Source organism: Caretta caretta, chromosome 5 (assembly GCF_965140235.1).
Source record: "Caretta caretta isolate rCarCar2 chromosome 5, rCarCar1.hap1, whole genome shotgun sequence".
NCBI classification, from domain to species: domain Eukaryota; kingdom Metazoa; phylum Chordata; order Testudines; family Cheloniidae; genus Caretta; species Caretta caretta.
In genome coordinates this window covers 129192561-129211765 of record NC_134210.1, presented here as the reverse complement: position 1 = coordinate 129211765, position 19205 = coordinate 129192561, and the positions used below count along the sequence as shown (strand labels likewise).

At 40.0% G+C, this 19205-nt stretch overlaps 1 protein-coding gene across 17 annotated transcripts in view; it reads left to right on the top strand.

The window, feature by feature from the left end:
- PCGF3 (polycomb group ring finger 3) overlaps positions 1-18768 on the top strand; it is a 113296-nt gene extending 94528 nt beyond the window's left edge. For all 17 annotated transcript variants that reach the window (XM_048850039.2, XM_048850032.2, XM_075128886.1 and 14 more), the window contains 3 exons: positions 6442-6579; positions 9034-9114; positions 11803-18768. In XM_048850039.2, the coding sequence (XP_048705996.1) occupies positions 6442-6579; positions 9034-9114; positions 11803-11850 (267 nt within the window). In that variant the 3' untranslated portion in view covers positions 11851-18768. The remainder of the gene's footprint in view (positions 1-6441; positions 6580-9033; positions 9115-11802) is intronic.
- The last annotated feature ends 437 nt before the right edge of the window (positions 18769-19205 follow it).

Below are 19205 nucleotides of genomic sequence, written 5' to 3'. Positions count from 1 at the left end.
ATGGAAGCAAGGTACTGTTTTTCCATGCTTTTTAGTAGAATGTATAAAGTTGAACCAAGTGCCTTTATGTGTAGGGAAGGAGTGGCGTTTGTTTTTCAAGAAAATCTCATTAAGGATCAGTGGCCGTTATAATTGTGATTGATTGTCCTCTAGCCTGAAGTGAATTAAAAAATGTGCCTCAAAACTGGTATGTGAGGTCTGTGGCTGAGAAAATTACTCTCTAAAAATGCAAAGTAATTTAAATCTAGAACTTTATCTAACACCTTAAAATATATTTAATACAGATGATGATTTGTTTTTGCTACTTTGTAGCAAAAACAGCAAGGAAGGAAGAGAACTAATGGCGTCTTTTTATACTCCAGATCAGGACCAAAATAGCTGTCATAGGACCAGCTCCATAGTCCCTTACCTAGGCAAAGCAATTGATTGCTTAGCCTGCTGTTTGGATGAGAGCCAGATGGCTGAGGCAAAATCCATAGAAGTTGGAGTTGTGATGTTAGTTGGGAAAAAACAGGAAAAAATGGCAGAGATACCACCTCTGCTGAGGGTGTTCAGTTGCCGTTTGTGGCGCAGGTGTGCATTTTATCAATCTGTCTGGACTTTCATCTGCTAGTAAAGTAGGTCAGTTTTTTCACCTTTTCGTATGGCCAGGAGATTGTAGTTGTTAACTGCACTACAGCTTAAACAACTCTTCAGATAAAAAAAACGTGTAGAATAAACTAGCTCATCTGTTATGGAATCCATCCATTCCCCCTCCCTCCCCTCTCCCCCCAGTAAAGCATAGGAAACCGTGCTTTTAAATCTACACTGGCTTCCCATCCCCCAAGTACTGGCTACAATTGAAGGTGTTGGCCTTTTACCTATAAAGGCATAAATGGCCTGGGACCTACTTTTCTGAAAGATGACCTCTCTCCCTCTGCCATCCTGCCACATTGAGATCCATGGGGATGCCACCCAGATACAGGGCTGCTGGCAAAGCATTTTCTGAAGGCTCCTTTAGGTTTGGGATACTCGCTCCCTGTCTGAAGCTGCTCTCATTAATCCACCTCGTGGCACACTGCAAGTCCCATTTGTGTTTTCCCAAGCTATGACGGGTTGGAAGGATGCTAGTAGGAGATGATTATACACCTTTTCCATGTCTACCCCTGCTGGGTGGGGATTTAGTGCTTTTTACTGGGCAAAGTGGGAGTCCATAAAGTCCAAAGTGGGAGCAGTCTGTAACTATACTTTTATCATGTGGCCAGGAGCATTCCAAGCAAAGGATCTCCACACTTCCAGTGCTTGCATGCGTGTGGGTGTGTAAACAAGAGATGCTAGTTGGGTAGTCTAATTTTAAGGTTATTAACACATTAAACAGGAGCTTCAGAATAGAATGTCAGGAGCTGCTGAGCTTGCTTTGACTTGCTGCAAGTTCCGGAGACAGGCCTGGAGAGGCAAAAGAAAGCAAAAAGGGAGGGGTTGTCTGTTTGTCAGTTCTCCTGTGCAGAGCCCAGTGAGGAGATGGAGAGTTACCCTCTCCTGCATACCTAAAGTTTGGAGGTTGCAAGAGGGCTTTGTGAGAGAATTTCAGGGGGATTTTCCCCTTCCTAATACACTGGCTCAGGACTGTGTGAGGGGACACTGTACCTCTTGTGACCCACAGCCAACTCCCCTGCAAGCCTTAGGAGGTTCATGTAGGGCTCAACGCCATGAAGCTCGGTAAGCTTTGCCAGCCCCCGGTGAGCATTAATAACTTCATGCAGGAATATGTGGTACCTAAGGGTCATTTGTAGGGCCCTACCAAATTCATGGTCCATTTTGGTCAATTTCATGGTTGTAGGATTTTAAAAATAGTAAATTTCATGTTTTCAGCTATTTAAATCTGAAATTTCAAGGTGTTGTAATTTTAGGAGTCCTGTCCCAAAAAGGAGGAAGGGGTGTGGGTGTGTGTGTGTGTGTGGTGGTGGGGGAGGTTGTGTGCGGGTGTGTCTTTGTGGTACTGCTACTCTTACCCAACAGCAACGCTGCCTTCAGAGCTGGGCAACTGGACAGCGGCGGCTGCTGGCCGGGAGCCCAGCTCTGAAGGCAGAGCTGCTGTCAGCAGCAGCACAGAAGTAAGGAAGGCACGGTATGGTATTGCCACCCATACTTCTGCGCTGCTGCTGGCGGGGCGCTGCCTTCAGAGCTGGGAACCTGGCCAACAGCCGTCACTCTCCGGCCACCCAGCTCTGAAGGCAGTGCAGAAATAAGCGTGGCAATACTGCGATTTCTTCCCCCTCCACCCTCCCCAATAACCCTGTGATCCTTCCTGCAACTCCCTTTTGGGACCCCCAATTTGAGAAACGCTGGTCTCCCCTGTGAAATCTGTATAGTATAGGGTAAAAGCACACAAGTCCAGATTTCCCGGTGGGAGACCAGATTCCATGGTCTGTGATGCATTTTTCATGGCCATGAATTTGGTAAGGCCCTACTCATTTGGGATGGGGACCCTGATGAGTTGCCTAAGGTGGTGGGGTTTGGTGACAAACCACTAAGATTTTGGGGGGGCTGATGGCACTTTGCTAAGTGGGGCTCTGTTGCCATGCACCACCTATGGCAAAACCTTCTCTGCTCCTGGAAGTCATGAAGATTGCCCTCTGTTCTGCTTTTCATGCTTCCCACAATGCAGTTCTTCACAGTCTTAGGTTAGGATTAGTTAAAAATTAAACGGTAATATAAAAGTACCTTGTTACGGTTGAGTACCTGTTAGTAAGGCTATGATTTTGGGACAGCTGTCAGTGTTCATGGTAATTGTAAATTTGAATAAAGTTAGTCAACCCTTCCTTCCCTTCCAAATATTGCAATCTGGCCCACGTGGTTGCAGGACCACTCAGGTTTGGTGCGTCCACCCCGTGTAGATGGTGACAGGGTGCCGGACCAAAAAATTCGGCTTAGCCTTGTGGGAGAGGAGCTGCCACTGTGGGGGGAGTGTGGAGAGAGCTTGCTGTCCAAGCCACCTCACATCCCCATGGGTCATCTGCTTTTCCCCATTTCTGTGACATAAGCCTTTTTTCCCGCACCTCTGTCATGACCTTTATTAAAATTTCCATGAAAAAATCATAGCCTAGCCTATCAGTAATTTGAGTAAAAATCTTTTGGTGTTTTACTAGCTTCTTTTTGAAAAATTTTTACTTGTTTTCTTGTAACACCTTTAAATCTCAGACAAAATAACTTTCAAGTTGATGATCCTTTTTAAAACATGCATATAATCTGAATGTACGTTAACATAGCCTTTAAAATTATGTAAAGATGACACTCTAAACAGTCATTGAAAAAGTGAAGGTGGTTTTCACACTGTACATACCACACAGACTATGCTGACAGCTTGTGCCACACGCTCTCAAAGAAACTGCGGAACCACCTGATCAACATCTTTTACAGCAAATGGAAAGATTAAGAATGAGCTCTCAAAACTGGATATTCTCATCAAAAACCAACCTTTCACACACACTTCCTCGTGGCTGGACTTTACAAAAACTAGACAAGCCATTTACAACACACACTTTGCTTCTCTACAAAAGAAAAAGGACACTAAACTATCTAAACTACTACATGCCACAAGGGGCCACAACAGTGGTTCCCTTAACCCACCCAGCAATATTGTTAATCTATCCAAGTATGGTCTTAGCCCAGCAGAAGAATCTGTCCTATCTCAGGGCCTCTCCTTCTGCCCCTCCACCCCCACAAACATGATACAGTTGTGTGGTGACCTAGAATCCTATTTTCAACCTCTGAACAACACACCTCTGAACAACACACCTCTGAACAACATACTAACCCACAGAGACCTTCCTACCAAGACTACAAAAAGAAGGATTCTAGGTGGACTCCTCCTGAAGGTCGAAACAACAGACTGGACTTCTACATAGAGTGCTTCTGTCGACGTGCACGGGCTGAAATTGTGGAAAAGCAGCATCACTTGCCCCATAACCTCAGCTGTGCAGAACACAATGCCATCCACAGCCTCGGAAACAGCTCTGACATCATAATCAAAAAGGCTGACAAAGGAGGTGCTGTCGTCAACATGAATAGATCGGAATATGAACAAGAGGCTGCTAGGCAGCTCTCCAGCACCACTTTCTACAAGCCATTACCCTCTGATCCCACTGAGGGATACCAAAAGAAACTACACCATTTGCTCAAGAAACTCCCTGAAAAAGCACAAGAACAAATCCGCACAGACACACCCCTGGAACCCTGACCTGGGGTATTCTGTCTGCTACCCAAGATCCATAAAACCTGGAAATCCTGGACGCCCCATCATCTCAGGCATTGACACCCTGACAGCAGGATTGTCTGGCTATGTAGACTCCCTCCTCAGGCCCTATGCTACCAGCACTCCTAGCTATCTTTGCAATACCACTGACTTTCTGAGGAAACTACAATGCATTGGTGATCTTCCTGAAAACGCCATCCTGGCCACTATGGATGTAGAAGCCCTCTACACCAACATTCCACACGAAGATGGACTACAAGCTGTCAGGAACAGTATCCCCGATAATGTCATAGCAAACCTGGTGGCTGAACTTTGTGACTTTGTCCTCACTCATAACTATTTCACATTTGGGGACAGTGTATACCTTCAAATCAGCAGCACACTATGGGTAACCCACATGGCACCACAGTATGCCAACATTTTTATGGCTGACTTAGAACAACGCTTCCTCAACTCTCGTCCCCTAATGCCCCTACTCTACTTGTGCTACATTGATGACATTGTCATCATCTGGACCCATGGAAAAGAAGCCCTTGAGGAATTCCACCATGATTTCAACAATTTCTATCCTACCATCAACCGGACCAGTCCACACAAGAGATCACTTCCAGCATACTACAGTGCTAATAAGCGATGGTCACATAAACACCACCCTATACCGGAAACCTACTGACCACTATTCCTACCTACATGCCTCCAGCTTTCATCCAGACCACACAACATGATCCATTGTCTACAGCCAAGCTCTGCGATACAACCGCATTTGCTCCAACCCCTCAGACAGAGACAAACACCTACAAGATCTCTATCAAGCATTCTTACAACTACGATACCCACCTGCAGAAGTGAAGAAACAGATTGACAGAGCCAGAAGAGTACCCAGAAGTCACCTACTACAGGACAGGCCCAACAAAGAAAATAACAGAATGCCAGTAGCCATCACCTTCAGCCCTCAACTAAAACCTCTCCAACGCATTATCAAGGATCTACAACCTATCCTGAAGGACGACGACCCATCACTCTCACAGATCTTGAGAGACAGGCCAGTCCTTGCTTACAGACAGCCCCCCAACCTGAAGCAAATACTCACCAGCAACCACATACCACACAACAGAACCACTAACCCAGGAACCTATTCTTGCAACAAAGCCCGTTGCCAGCTGTGTCCACATATCTGTTCAGGGGACACCATCATAGGGCCTAATCACATCAGCCACACTATCAGAGGCTCGTTCACCTGCACATCTACCAATGTGATATATGCCATCATGTGCCAGCAGTGCCCCTCTTCCATGTACATTGGTCAAACTGGACAGTCTCTATGTAAAAGAATAAATGGACACAAATCAGACGTCAAGAATTAGAACATTCAAAAACCAGTTGGAGAACACTTCAATCTCTTTGGTCACTCGATTACAGATTTAAAAGTCGCAATATTACAACAAAAAAAACCTTCAAAAACAGACTCCACCGAGAGACTGCTGAATTGGAATTAGTTTGCAAAGTGGACACAATTAACTTAGACTGGGATGGGTCATTACACAAAGTAAAACTATTTCCCAATGTTTATTCCCCCCCCCCCCCCCGTACCTCAGACGTTCTTGTCAACTACTGGAAACGGCCCACCTTGATTATCACTACAAAAGGTCCCCCGTTCCCCCCCCCCCCCGCTGGTAATAGCTCACCTTAAGTGATCACTCTCGTTACAGTGTGTATGGTAACACCCATTGTTTCATGTTCTCTGTGTATATATAAATCTCCCCACTGTATTTTCCACTGAATGCATTCGATGAAGTGAGCTGTAGCTCACGAAAGCTTGTGCTCAAATAAATTTTAGTCTCTAAGGTGCCACCAGTACTCCTTTTCTTTTTATTGTACACTTGTTAGTGTTTACACCTTTTGGTTTGTGGTTTGACCTTGACAACTCCTGAGTTAGTCAGAATGACCCCTAAAATGTACAGATTAGCTGCTGCCAACTTCTGTCCAGACATTTTTAAGAGGTAAATGAAGTGTAACTATAAGCTGACAAGTTATAGACAACTCGTTTGCTTTAAGTAAGGTGACGGTGAACATTTGACTTCAAAGGTGTTTAATTTTTAAGTTTTGACCTTATTTTGGTAGACCAATGAAGGCTGCCTATAGAATGCATAATCAGGATTGCAGGAAATCCTATTAACCAATTCTGGACTGTTTGCTTTTCCCTGAAGGTAAGCATCTGCTTGGAATGCAATAGCAGCAAATTGCGTGGATTGAAACGAAAATGGATCCGCTGCTCAGCACAAGCAACAGTCTTACATCTAAAGAAGTTCATTGCCAAAAAACTTAATCTTTCTTCTTTTAATGAGGTAACGTTTTAGCATAAGAGAAAATCGCACTGTAAATAAAAAGCTTGTAGCAAGTGTATGAAGCTCATTTTTTAAAAGCAAAGCTTTTCCTTGTAATCTTGTTCTTAGAGAGAACTGAACAAACCACTTTAAGATAAAATGTGATTATTGTAGTAGGACTAAAATAGCTTTTTCATCTGAGCTGGATCAAGGCAAATCTGTAGCCTTTTTATAAAAATATAAAGGCAAAATATGAATGTTGAAGCACTTACCTCCTTCCTTCCCCAACTTAATCCCCTTGGGTTTCAGCCCTTGTTGGTACTTGGGCTAGTAATATAAGCCACATGGCTTGTCTAATACTTTAACACCTTTTTCCACATCCAGTTTTAAATCATTGTCATTAAGGTAAGCTTTGGCATAGGCTTCCACTAGTGTTATATGTTTATATGATCATGCGTGTAAGAGAAAATGGAGAATTTCACCCCAGTGCATAGGGCCAGTGCCAGGCCTATCCACCACTGAAGTCTTTTTTAAGCCATATAGCTTAAGTGGTCCATAGCCCTTGTGTTGCTCTTATGCACAAGGATGAATTTCACCCAAAGTATAGGGTCAGCATGTATCCAACATAAACTGGGGGGACTGCTGGCCATGCTCCTACGTTTCCTCGCAGGTTGATCATGCTTCCAAAGTGGAAAAACTAGGAGACTGTGGGTCACTGGGAAGCCATTTGGTGGGGGGGGAGAGAAAGAGAGGTGAATGAAGAAGTAGGAAGAAAAAGGGGGTCATCATCTTCCCTCTGATCTGCCCCATTTCAGATTGTAAAACTAGGACACATTATTATGAAGGGCAGCAGCCATATAAACAGTCCCATCCTCTCCTCGCACAATCTAGTACTTACTCTACCATGTCCTAGCCCAAAGGACATACCACCAGTTCATTCACGGCCTCATTCCCAATTGAGTGTTGCGTTGGTATTCAGCCCTGCCAACTCCTTGTCTGTTTCCCAGCTCAGAACCGCCTTCCTGCTCAGAAATACCCCTGTCCCCACTTATGCACACCTCTCTCCTCTTCCTACCTAACCTCTCCACAGCTCTGAAACATCCTCTCCCATGCTCAGAATACAACCTACAAAAACAGCCAGCCTTTCAGACTCTGAACCCTTCCCCTTCCTACCTGACCACAGCCACTCTCACCTGGCTCAGAAGTCACCCACTCCTTGCACCCCCCAGTGTGTAATCTATCTACCTACCTCTATTCAAAATTATTGTGAAGGCTACTTTTACTTAAAATAGAAATTGTCAACTGAAACAGCTTCACTTGTTCATGTATATAACAAGAGAAGACCACCTGTACTCTTGTTATGATCACCAATTAAAAAACTTATTTGGGTAGTGTGAAGGAAGGAACATGCTTAATTTTATTGGCTCTTAATTGTATTTATAAGTGGTCTTTTCCCCTGTGTGGTCGCATGGAGTTCTCACAAAGGGAAGTTGCATTCCTGTACCAAGTGAAGAATAGACTTAAGGACTGAAGTAATTGCACACTTAAATTATCACAGAGACACTTACTAGTTCTTACATCTTTTTACTAAGATGTTAGTTTTCAAATCTGCAAAAAGGTACTGTAGCCAATGTTAATTTATATAAAACGTAGTCCCTGTGTGGAAGAGACCAGCCATTAAAAATACAGCTTCCAACCCAGGTTGTCATCTGCCATATGATGCCTAGAGAGACAAGGCGGGTGAGGGAATATCTTTTATTGGACCAGCTTCTGTTGGTGAGAGAGACAAGCTTTTGACCTCACACAGAGCTCTTCTTCAGGTCTGGGAAATGTATTTAGCTGTGCCACTCTGAGTACAATGTGGAACAGATTGTTTAGCATGAGTAGTTAACACACATTTCAAGGGTCCATTCAAGGTGAAAGCCACTTCAAGGTAAAAGCTCGTCTCTCTCACCAATAGAAGTTGGTTCAATAAAAGCTATTCCCTCACCCACCTTGTCTCTGTAACGTCCTAGGACCAACAACACTGCATATGACAATATGATGCTAAACAGTTTTCGTAGCATGTCAAACAGGATAAGCTGTCTTCACATGAGACTTGGAAGGAAGTAAAGTTTGCACAGGTTTTTTAAAAGTCCTGATGATGGTTTGGAGTTAGGGGAAGGTGTCAATATCACATAAAGAGTCAGTGGATCAAAAAGTTAGGGTCTACATTATGAAACATTCCCATGGTGGACTTTCATGGGTTGAGGATGTCTTTCAACATCCAGAAATCAGAGAAGAGACCTAGGTGCTCTCTCCATTAGGACTGAAAGTTTTGTTTCACACAGTGTGGGAAGCGTTAGGATTTTTCTGTTGTCTTCAGAGGATTTTGGACATGTTTAACATGACTTTTATCCATCTGCATTGTCTTGTCACAGAAGTGTGTTCTATGTGTCTCTTAATGAATTTAAGTCTCTCTTCCTTTTCAATCAGCTGGATATATTATGCAATGAAGAAATTCTTGGCAAGGACCATACGCTCAAATTTGTAGTTGTCACTAGGTGGAGATTTAAGGTACGACACAACTGCTTTTTCATAAATTCACTCATATTTAGAATGAAAATTAAGTCATTAACCTGGTTATAGAACAGAGTTCATAAAGTATCTATTGTACACAGTTTTATACCTGCAGTAACTTTAAAACTGGCTAAAAAATTGGTTAAAAGTCCATCCTGGTTTAGGGGCAAAGTGAGGGCAACAACTCGAAATAAAGAACAATATATAACAACTGGGGAAAAAGGGGGAAGTAGATAGCTATCAATATAAATTAGAAATTATGAAATGTAGAAAATTGGAGAGGGAAAACTAAAGACAACAGGAAAAAAATCCATGGCTGGCGAGGCTAAGGACAGTAGGTTTTTCAGATAAATCAGGAAAAAGAGAAATTCTAACAGTGGTATAGGCTCTTTACTATATGGAGATGGTGCAAATGTTAATAATGCAGAAAAGGTAAAAGCGATCAATTTATAGTTCTGTATTTGGAAAGAAGCAAGATGATACACTTGTGTTACGTGACGATGATGAACTACTTTTCGGTCCATTGGGAATTGAGGGCATTAAGGATGCTAGGGATGATGATGGTAATAATTAGCTCTTATATAGTACTTTTTATCAGTAGATCTCAGTGTTTTACAAAGCAGATAAGAAACATTGTCCCCATTTTACAGATGGGAAAACTGAGGCACATGGAAATGAAGTGACTTACCCAAAGGTCATCCAGCAGGCCCAGATAGTGTGAACCAACTAAGAGGGTTGGTTCAGGACATCTCTGGGTTGCTGGTGCTGTTTATTATTTATATTACCATAGCACCTAGGAGCCCTTGGAATAATGGGGAAATTCTGGGAGATGAGACGAGTTTCTCCACAACTGGAGATGGGACACTTGGTGGGGTTGGCCATCGCTCTGAGGTGGTTCCAACAATCCTCTTTCTCAGTGCCCAGCTGGTGTCTTGCTCACATACTCGGAGTCACACTGATTGCTAGATTTGGGGATGGGAAGGAATATTGCCCTAAGTCAGATTGGCTGGGACTTTGGGGTTTTTTTTGCCTTCCTCTGCAGCATGGGATGTGGATGCCTGCTGGGCATGACTCACCAGATCCATTCCCTGCCATTGCAGGGGCTTCAGGCATTGGTGGCACCTTGGTCTCTCATGTTCTCTCCCTGTGGCACACAATAGTTTAGTTTCCTGAGGTCTGGAATGCTTTGGTCTAACTAAAGTCTTCAGCCTTAATAGAAAAAGACGAAAACTAATGGCCTGTGGTATGCAGGAGGTCAGACTAAAAGATCTCATGTTCCCTTCTCGCCTGAAACTATGCATATTGGCAAAACATCAGCAAAGGACAAGCAGGATGACGTGGGTAAATAGCCTGACATCAATCCCAGGCAAAATAACGGAGAAGCTGATACAGGATTCAAACAATATAGAATTGAAGGATGGGAAAATAATTAATGCTAGCCAACATGGTTTTATGGAAAATGTCTTTAAGCCTGATTTTGTTTTTTGACCATTACAAATTTGGTTAATAAAGGTAGTTGCGTAGGTGTAATATTCTTACACTTTTGTAAGAGGTTCAACTTAGTACTACACAGCATTCTAGTTTTAAAAATTTGAACCTATACAATATCAACAAAACACACCTTAAATAGATTAGTTGACTGACAGATCTCAAAGTAATGGTCAATAGGGAATAATCATTGAGTGGGATGTTTTTAGTGGGGTCCCCCAGTGATCAGTACTAGACCTATGCTATTTGGTATTTTTATCAAAGATCTGAAAGTGAGTATAAAATTATTGCTGATAAAATTTGCAGATGACACAGATTGGCCAGGTAGTAAATAAAGATGAGGCCAGAGCAGTCATACAGAGCTATCTGGATCGCTTACTAAGCTGGGCCCATTCAAACAAATTATATTTTTCAAAACCAAAGTGACACATCTAGGAAGAATGAATACAGGCCATACCTACAGAATGGGGGACTGTATCTTAGGCTGCAATGACTCTGAAAATGATTATGGGGTCGTAGTGGTGGACAAGCAGCTCAGTGTGTGCTCCAAGTACGATACTGTGGATGTGATCCTTGACCACATAAACCGGGGAGTAATGAACTGGAATAGGAAAGTGATTTTATTTCTATATGTGGCATCAGTGTTGAAAAATTGGAAAGGGTGAAGAGAAAAGCTATTAAAATGATCTGTAGGTTGGAAAAAATACCTGATGGTGAGACTTAGAGCTCAATCTGTTTAGCTTATCAAAAATAATATTGAGAGGTAACTTGCTTATAGTGTAAAAGTACCTTCATGGGTAGAAACTGCTGAGTACTAAAGGGCTTTCGAAGCTAGCAGAGAATGACATAACAAGAACTAGTGGCTGGAAGTTGGTCAGACACATTCAAATTAGAAATAAGACACATTTTTAGCAGTGAAGGTAGTTACCTTTGTAGTTTGTTCTAAAGATTAAGTGGTGGATTCTCCATCTCTTCTCTTCAAAGCACACTGGATGTTCTAGTTAGGCTCAATATACAGCTAACTGGGTGAAATTCTGTGATCTGTTATACATAAAGTCAAACTAGATGATACGTGGTCAGTCCCTTCTGGCCTTAAAATATTAATCGATAACATATTTTGATGAGTTGATTGCCTATCACATAGGAGGATTCATTTTGCTTTTGCTTTTTAAATTAGCTCATTATTTTATCTTGCAGAAAGCACCTCTCCTGCTACATTACAGACCCAAAATGGACTTGCTGTAAGAGACCTTTATTGTCCTTCTGGACAGCGTTTTTTGCAGAGACTATCATCAGGCACCTTCTTAGTGCATCACTTAACTCACATGTGACACGAACCAGCAGAATTGTTTTGGAAGACTGTAGTGCTCTCACAGCCAACCAACCTTCTGAATATTCTTCTGGAGATGTGTTGCCCAGGTTTCTGGACAGAAAATATTTATACTTTTTTTGTACGAAAGAAATAAATCACAAGAGGACACTACCAGCACTAAGTTTACAGATCCTGAAAACACTTCACAGTTCCATGTAGCTCAACTTCATTCATCTCTTTGCTGCAGTTCCACAAAAATAAGTTAAAACGTAGGGGTTTAAAGGTTGTCTTTGACACCAAAATTACCTTTAGTTACTTTCCATCTTTTGAAACTTCTAAAGCCTATTTTGAGATATTCTGCAAGGTGTTCCCGTCTTACATAGTATGCCTCAGTTACTTTGGCTTTCATTGAGCCCTTTGAAGAGCATTGAACGTACCTTATGATTATAGAGACTGGTGATATTTATGCTGCATTAAAAACTTCCTAAAAAACTAGGCATCTGAAAACTTCATGAGTTTCACACAGTGCTTGATCTCATTTTATATTTCATTAATGTTTTGGCATCCTCTGCATGTTTTGATGAGGCTAATGAAAATGAGTTTACTTTTTTAACATGGCCCAATATTTTGCTGTGGCATAAATTGCATCCGATCATAACACACAAGTACTCAAAGTGCTAAATTTGTGAATTTTAAGGTAGACTTGTCTTATACAGTAAGGGCTTGCAGAAATTTATTTTTTCTTTACGGAGAATGTTTTTTCGCTAAATTTGTGGTTAAATAGTGGTTAAAGCATTTTTATTTTGAGAAACACCCCATAGAAACATTACACAAGTTTCCATTTCACTGGTTTAAAAATTCAGCTGTTAATTACTGACCAGTTCTAGATTTCCTTTAATGGTTTCCTTAAAAAGCCATTGTTTTCTTTAGTGTCATCATTAGCTATCTTGGAGGTCAGACTAGATCGTAGCAGTACCTTCTGGCCTTAAATCTATTAATCTAGATTTTGTGTTCAGCCTCGAGAGATGCAGGACACTATGTATGTCATCAAGTCCACGCTCAGATAATGCTTAGAGGGGTGTTAACTAAAAAAAAAAAAAAATCTTGAAAGGCTTTTAAAAATAGGTGACTTAAAAAAAACTGTTAATATTGGTTGAAAGTGATTTCTGCAGGCGATATACTGTATAACATAATAAAAATATTAAATGTTAAAATGTTTGACTGGCATGGGGGATTGTAAGATACTGAAAAGAGGGTGTGCAGTATGACACACTGGCAGCTGGAGGTTATTACTTTCTTTTTAAATGCTCAGGAGGGAAAGTTCCCCTGTCAGCTGAAAACCAGTTTTGTATACATATTATTAAACCCTTTTATTCCTCCATAAGGCAAATCTCACTGGCTAACATAAGCATTATGCCTGTTGGCACCACCCTACTCCATCCAGTTGTGCTCCTCTGCCCTGCAAGAAATCATTATTTAAAATTAGATTTAACATCAGGAAGTAAATCCTGAGAAATACTGGCTTATCCAAACATGTACACTCGCTTTTCTCCTGGGTCTGAAAGAAATCCACCGCCTCCCCAAAACAGCATGTTCCTGTGTGCCTCCTTACACGTACTTGCCTGGAGTCTGCTGGTCCTCCATTTGACTCCTCTCTTAGTTTTCCTACTGCCACATTTGTGAGAGGGAACACAATCTCACCTGTATATATTTCAAAACAGCGTTATAAAGCTGTGTTCTTTTATTTTTATTCATAATCGTAGAGGTGAATGAGGAGGAAATCAGAATGGGTGCAAATGGAGAAACAAGGGAAATCTACTGGACTAGTAGGAGTGCCATCTCTGCAAATCTAGGGCGGGAGAGATGTAAATGTACTTGGACCAGGCAAGACAACTTCACATCTAGGCCTTGGAGGGTGTGGGGAATAGAGTTTGGCTTTGGTTTGATCTTTCTGTTCCTGTATGCACCTACCTGCAGTTCAGCTTTTATCTATGTATAACATGAAGAAAAAATAGCAGTGTCAGAAGAGGAAAGGAGAGACTTCAGTAGTTTAGTTCTAGCAACTGGCCCTTTGTGAGCTTTTCACAAAATGAACCTAGGCGACGTGACCCTATAAGTCAGTTGATTTACCAGGACTTTGTGGAACTGTTAATCAGTTGTCCGCATTGTGGGGTGTGTCAGGGAACTTCAACCAAATGACCCTATCCTAATCAATCAGATTAATTTGAATCTAAGGGTTTAATAAATATATATACATGATGTGTCTACCTCAGAACACGCACTGCAGCAGCATTTTGTAAAACCAGACGTTACTGTAGTGCCATTGAAGAACATCAGAATTTGAATATTTTCCTGTGTAATTAAACTGAGGAGCAATTAAACAGATGAACGTGCAAATTCAAAAAACCCTCTGCCATTCAGTTCTAACTCTCACTGTAGCAATTTACAGTACAGAATATATATTTGTAAGTTTGTAGCTATCTTTGGAATCACTTGAATTTGCTATGGTGCTATATCAATATATTTAAATATCTGTTGATATCTGTATAGATACATAAATCTGAAGCCTGTATTAACACCAACAGCTGGTTATAGCTCATAATTGTGTGTAACTCTGCTTTTTTTAAATGTATTAACCTGATAAAACCTCAGTGGTAAAAATACCTATTTTTCTAAATTGCATCATGTCAGAATATCTTCACTACAGAAACTATTTCCCATAGGGGTTTACTGCACCATTTGGTTTGATTTTAACTTTGTAGAAAGAGTAGCATACAATTAAATTCAACAGTCAGTGTGAGACCTTAAGGATTCTATTTCTGAAAGTTCTGTTTTACTTCTGTGAAGCTTAAGAGACAGTTGATTTAATGTCAAAACTATATTGGGGAAAAATAACTATTGTTTTTTTAAGTATTGTTTAAGGTCTGAAAGTCAGGCTCAGCTTAGATATCTCTTGGTCCTGCTTGGTCATGTTCAGTTTATTTTGGTTTTAGTGAAGATGGAGTTACTGTGAAGTAGTTTTCACAACTGCTTACGCTGGTAAATAATTGCAGTACAAGTATCTTGTTGCATTATCCTCAGCAGCAATGAGACTAATTACCCAGGCTCATAGTCTCACTAGATATAGTTTTCATTTAAAATAGAGAATTCAGATAGAATATATAATATTGAATTTAAATAAGATTTGGGGGTTTTAAAAAAAATTAACTTTATAAAATTATTTATTCTATTTTAAGCCTTCTATCTTATTTTACCATCCAAGTATTTTGGTTTCTATGGTCCAGCTTTATTTACGGGCATATAAAATGAAATTGTGAGATGTTTTTACAAGCTTCTTCCTTTTACTTTGAGTTTGAGTAGTTTTTATTTGATGTTTTTGTATGGATAAAGAGCATTACTTATGCTTTTGTGCAATAGGTTTGAAACATGCATTTATAAGGCATATGTTTAAATTGTAAATGTAGCATCTACTTACCGCTAAATTGAGAAGGAATGTAGGTGGGATTTTTAAAATGTACATTCAAATGGGTTTTTGTTTGGTTTTTTTAATTTTCATTTTTTATTTTTTTTTATTTTTATTTTGAAGTGAAGTTTGGGGTTTTAAAATTGTGTGTAAGTGCAAGAACTACCTGTCAGCAATATGTTAAAATAAATGATCTGGCAAGAAACCTTAATGTGAATTGTGGAAGCAATCTGCAAGACTTGCAGCCTATCCGAAATTGTTTTTGTGCCATTGTTACGTCTGGTATCTTTGTGTACCATCTAACCTGGGAATATTTATTTTTTATTGGTTGTGCAATACTATACACAACACTATAACCTCTGGGGATATGGGACCATATGAAATATCAGACTCAACTATGATGGTGCTATTTTTTCCAATAGGCTATGAGCCTTTGAAAGCTTATCTGGCTCTATTGTCTTCGTAACAGCATAATTAGTCTTAGGAGAATCTTACCATTGAGATAAATGTAATAGGAAAAAGCCAACCAGTTTTTACATCAACAGATGAATCTTTGATAAATTTATATTGTAATCAATACTTAAGAAATGCATTTAATGCAGACAGCGTAAACTGTACTCTACAGAAAAATTCAGTTTCTGTATTTCCTCAGGTAATCACTTCAGTTCAGATGCTTCACTGGAAGTTTTAAAGCAACCTACTCATTTGTTCCTCTGCTTCAAAGTTAAAGAAAAGAAAAAATCCCATATAGGCTAGAATTTTTGCATAACTTAACTATGCTTAACTATAACGGAGAGGTTCACTTAACATTTCCTTAGGTACCAGGTGCAGAGAGAGCGCTTATTTTAAGGTGCATAATTTAACTTTGAACTGCGTTTTGATGAAAGCAGAGATTAGGTACAGATTTTCTGGAAACTTGCTCCTCATGGTAAGCCCACTCTTTTATTTTTATTTTATACTATTGAGTTTGAATTTGCTCATGTACAAACTTAATATCCAGTCCTGCAATCTGATCCACCTGGCAGATCCTTATGCCCTCGCAGAATCCAGTTGAAGTCAATGTGGCCTGCCCCAGAGCAGATTGTAGGATTGGGGCGTAAATGTCCAATACTGCAAATGCTGACCTTGTAACTTTACTCACATGGATGGTTCTATTTAAATCCAGTGGGATTATTCACAGGAGCAGAGTTACTTAGCAGCATGCCTGCAGAAGTCCTTATGATTTACAACATTGGTTTAATATAATCCTTAACATCCAAATGATTTAACTGGACAAAAGAAAACTTTTTTTTTCTGGAACAAGATTAATTTAGGGTTAAGGGACAATAAGCCAGTGCAACCACTAAGCCTTTATCCTCAATATGTGGTATAATAAAGATACTGAAACTATCACAGTATAAAATCATATTTTTGACTTAGTTTCATTTGAAAGTTTACATTTTTTTTATGCTTTGTGTTGCTGTGTAATTTTTGTACTATTGGTGGCTAGTTTTTGTCTGAATAAGCCTTTTGGGATTATTGCTTAATGTTTTGATTTTATGATAGTGAAGCTTGTATTCAGTGTTTTGCCAATTAATATTATATGCTTGTTAATAAAAGCAAAAAAGCTAACTAAAATTCTGTCAGGCTGAAAGTTTATTGTCCATTTTTTCCCAAGAACCTAAAGGACTAGCTAGTACAATACAACAGTACTATACAATACTGCATAAACCAGAACATTCCCCTTATATAGTTCTATAATGTATCTTCCCCCTGAAATGTATACCGCTTTTTTTTTTTGCTTGAATCCAACACTAGCACTGAACAAAATGTTACACTAACTACAAAACTCCTTAAATTGGTAAAATGTTTGTGCCAAATACATGGCAGTCTATTCATTAGCAAATAAAGTGACTTCTGTTGGATGAAGGAGGTTATTTTAGGTGCTTTGAACTCTTCCTGTATTTGTGTGTATGGATATATTTGCCACACTGTACATGGCGTCAGACTTGCTCCTCTTCTATTAACGTCGCTGTGAGGGTTCATATTGGAGTCCAACGTTCCGTTGGACACAATTGACAAATGTTAAATCAAAAAACCAAACCTGCCAAAATCCTTATTTTGTTTTAATTGTTAAATGATTGACAGATACTGATTGTCTATTTCCTCTCTGGTTGAAAGTTAGAAAAAGGACTTAGAGTAGCTAAAATGCCACTTCAGAGAGCTTTGGCTCATTAACCAGAGGTAAATTTGCCTTCAAAGTGTTGATCTAATTTTTGGTTGCTTTCTGGGTTATTTTAGTAGTTTCTTCCCTAACTGTTTAAGATCATCAAGGATTATGTAGGAACTCCTCAAAAGGATTTACTGTTTTTGGCTTAAACGAAGCTCAAGGTTAATCTAGATACTCTAGTAAACTGCAAAGCATATAAAGCCCTAGGTGAATTTCTTTGCAGTATCTGCATACAGTAATGTGTATTTTCAGAATTGTGTGTGGTGTTTTCTTCTTATTGGGAGAGGCAAAAGGTTTAATGTTTCTGCCATTTTGCTTGGAATTGTAAGGAACTCTGGTTCTAAACCATGTAGCGATCCGTTCCTGCACAGGGTTCTCACTTGCACTAATGGTAGTGATGTGTAATCTTCCTGAGGAGATGAGGCCCACTAGATAGTTTTGCCATTGATTGGCCATTTAAATACCGGTGGGAGAAATCTGTCTCAGAAAGGTCCCTTTGTTCATGTGTGTCACTAAAAAGTGAATAAATAATAAACTTCTAAGTTTAGCACTAATTCTGCTGTGTCAGCAAGCACTATATTTCATCTCCTTATTCTCGTTGTTAGTTGATCTGTCATTTCTCCATGACTTTCCTTTGTTGGTTGCTTGAAATGCACCTACAGACCAGTGATTTATGCATGGGTGTTTCTGTTTAGTTCAGCACACTGCACTATTGGCAAGTATTCCAGGCATCTAGAGAGAAATTAACAGTGCTAGAAACCAGCGGATGTATTTCCCAATAGTGTAATTGTATGTTCGACACTGCCCCTCCTGTAACTTGCTGGAATAGTTAAGTAATAACCAACTTTGCCAGCTGTGACCCTTGAGCCATGCCCTACACAAAAATACATAAGAACACAAATCTGCACTCTAGTCTGTTTTTAATAAACATCTACATGGTGAGAAAGTTGCTCAGGTGTATAGTAAGAATGATGCGCACATATACCTCATTTCAGGAATGGATAAAGGCACCACCATTGGCATCTGTTGTGATTGGGACCTTTTGAAATATGCTCTTGCAACACTTGTTTTATAAGCTAATGTTTTGTATTGCTTTGTGTACAATATATTCGACTTGTAGTTATTCAGATTGTCTTTGGCGTTGATTTTGGACATAAAAATAAATTCTTTGATCATTAATTTTAATTTCCATGATTTTTGTGCTAGTCTGAACTGATGGATCTAAATTAGGTTTGATTGTGCGTCATAGAAAACTAAACAGGAGAAATGTAGGGGGAACAAAACAAAACAAAAAAATTAGCATCCCAAAACACAATTGCTAATCTACAGGACAATAGTAGAATCTACTTGAGTTTGGTTGTGGAATTCCCAGAGCCTCCCAAACATAGCCTAATAGTCATGTTAGTGTGAATATACCCATGTTCCTATAGAGCTCTGAAAGCTATCCACCTGCCAATGCAGCTCTTATTGAGCAACAAACTAAAATTCTCCCAAGAGGTAAGCAAGCCCTGGAAAAGTTCAGAAATCCTAATAATCCTTTGCCTACTGTGACTCTCCCTGGTTGAATATTTCCAATACTCTTCAGTGAGAACAACACTTAAGCTAAAAATTGATTT